Source organism: Eimeria mitis, genomic scaffold (assembly GCF_000499745.2).
Source record: "Eimeria mitis Houghton genomic scaffold, Emh_scaff2571, whole genome shotgun sequence".
NCBI lineage: Eukaryota > Apicomplexa > Conoidasida > Eucoccidiorida > Eimeriidae > Eimeria > Eimeria mitis.
In genome coordinates this window covers 1-675 of record NW_013570912.1, presented here as the reverse complement: position 1 = coordinate 675, position 675 = coordinate 1, and the positions used below count along the sequence as shown (strand labels likewise).

The following is a 675-nucleotide window of genomic DNA, read 5'->3' as shown; positions in this document are numbered from 1 at the left end:
GCACGTGCAGGCGAAACAGCAGCGGAAGCATCTACAGATACGCCATCCGAAGCAGCAGCAACTGGATCTCCTGCAGGAACAGAAAACGGGGAGTTTGTTCAGCTGGACAGGGCCTCCTTCTGTAAATATGAAGAAGTCACTTGCCTTCGAGTGCCGGTGAACCAACTCCAGGAGTTGTCTACGGCGCTAAGGAAGTACGCGTGCTGCTGGTTGAGCCACTGCTGGACCTGCCGCTGGTCCTGCTGCTGCTCTTGCTGGAGGCCCATTTTTTTTCCGCGTGTCATGGCGCTGGTTTGCATCCCAGAGACAGCAGCAGAGGGGGCAGCGAGGCGGCCGTTGTGAGGGTCGTGGGCCATGATGCGTTTCAGGTACCTCTTCAAGCGGAGAAACTTGAGGCCTGTTGTACCGGACACTGCGGAGGGTTCGCATCAGGAGGAGGCGCAGCAGCAGAGCCGACAGGAGCAGCCTACGGAGGCGCAGCAGGCCCAGCAGGCGCAGCAGGCGCAGCAGCAGGAGCAGCTCAAGACACAGGAGAAGCAGCAGCGGAAATGCAAAGGAGAGGCCTTGCAGAAGGGCGGCGGGACGAGCTTTAAGTGTCTCCTGTTGGATCCGTCGATAGGCCCAGGTAAGCAATGCAGCAACAGCAAGAGAAGGGAGGGGCAACCATGCTGGGAT

The 675-nt window shown here is 59.3% G+C and overlaps 1 protein-coding gene across 1 annotated transcript in view; it reads left to right on the top strand.

Annotated features, from left to right (window-relative positions):
- The window catches only part of EMH_0055730 (uncharacterized protein), a gene marked incomplete at both ends in the record, with an annotated part of 925 nt that extends 332 nt beyond the window's left edge, over positions 1–593 (top strand). The window contains 2 exons of the mRNA XM_013497267.1: positions 11–194; positions 305–593. Of these exons, the coding sequence (XP_013352721.1) occupies positions 11–194; positions 305–593 (473 nt within the window). The remainder of the gene's footprint in view (positions 1–10; positions 195–304) is intronic.
- Between the last annotated feature and the right edge of the window lie 82 nt (positions 594–675).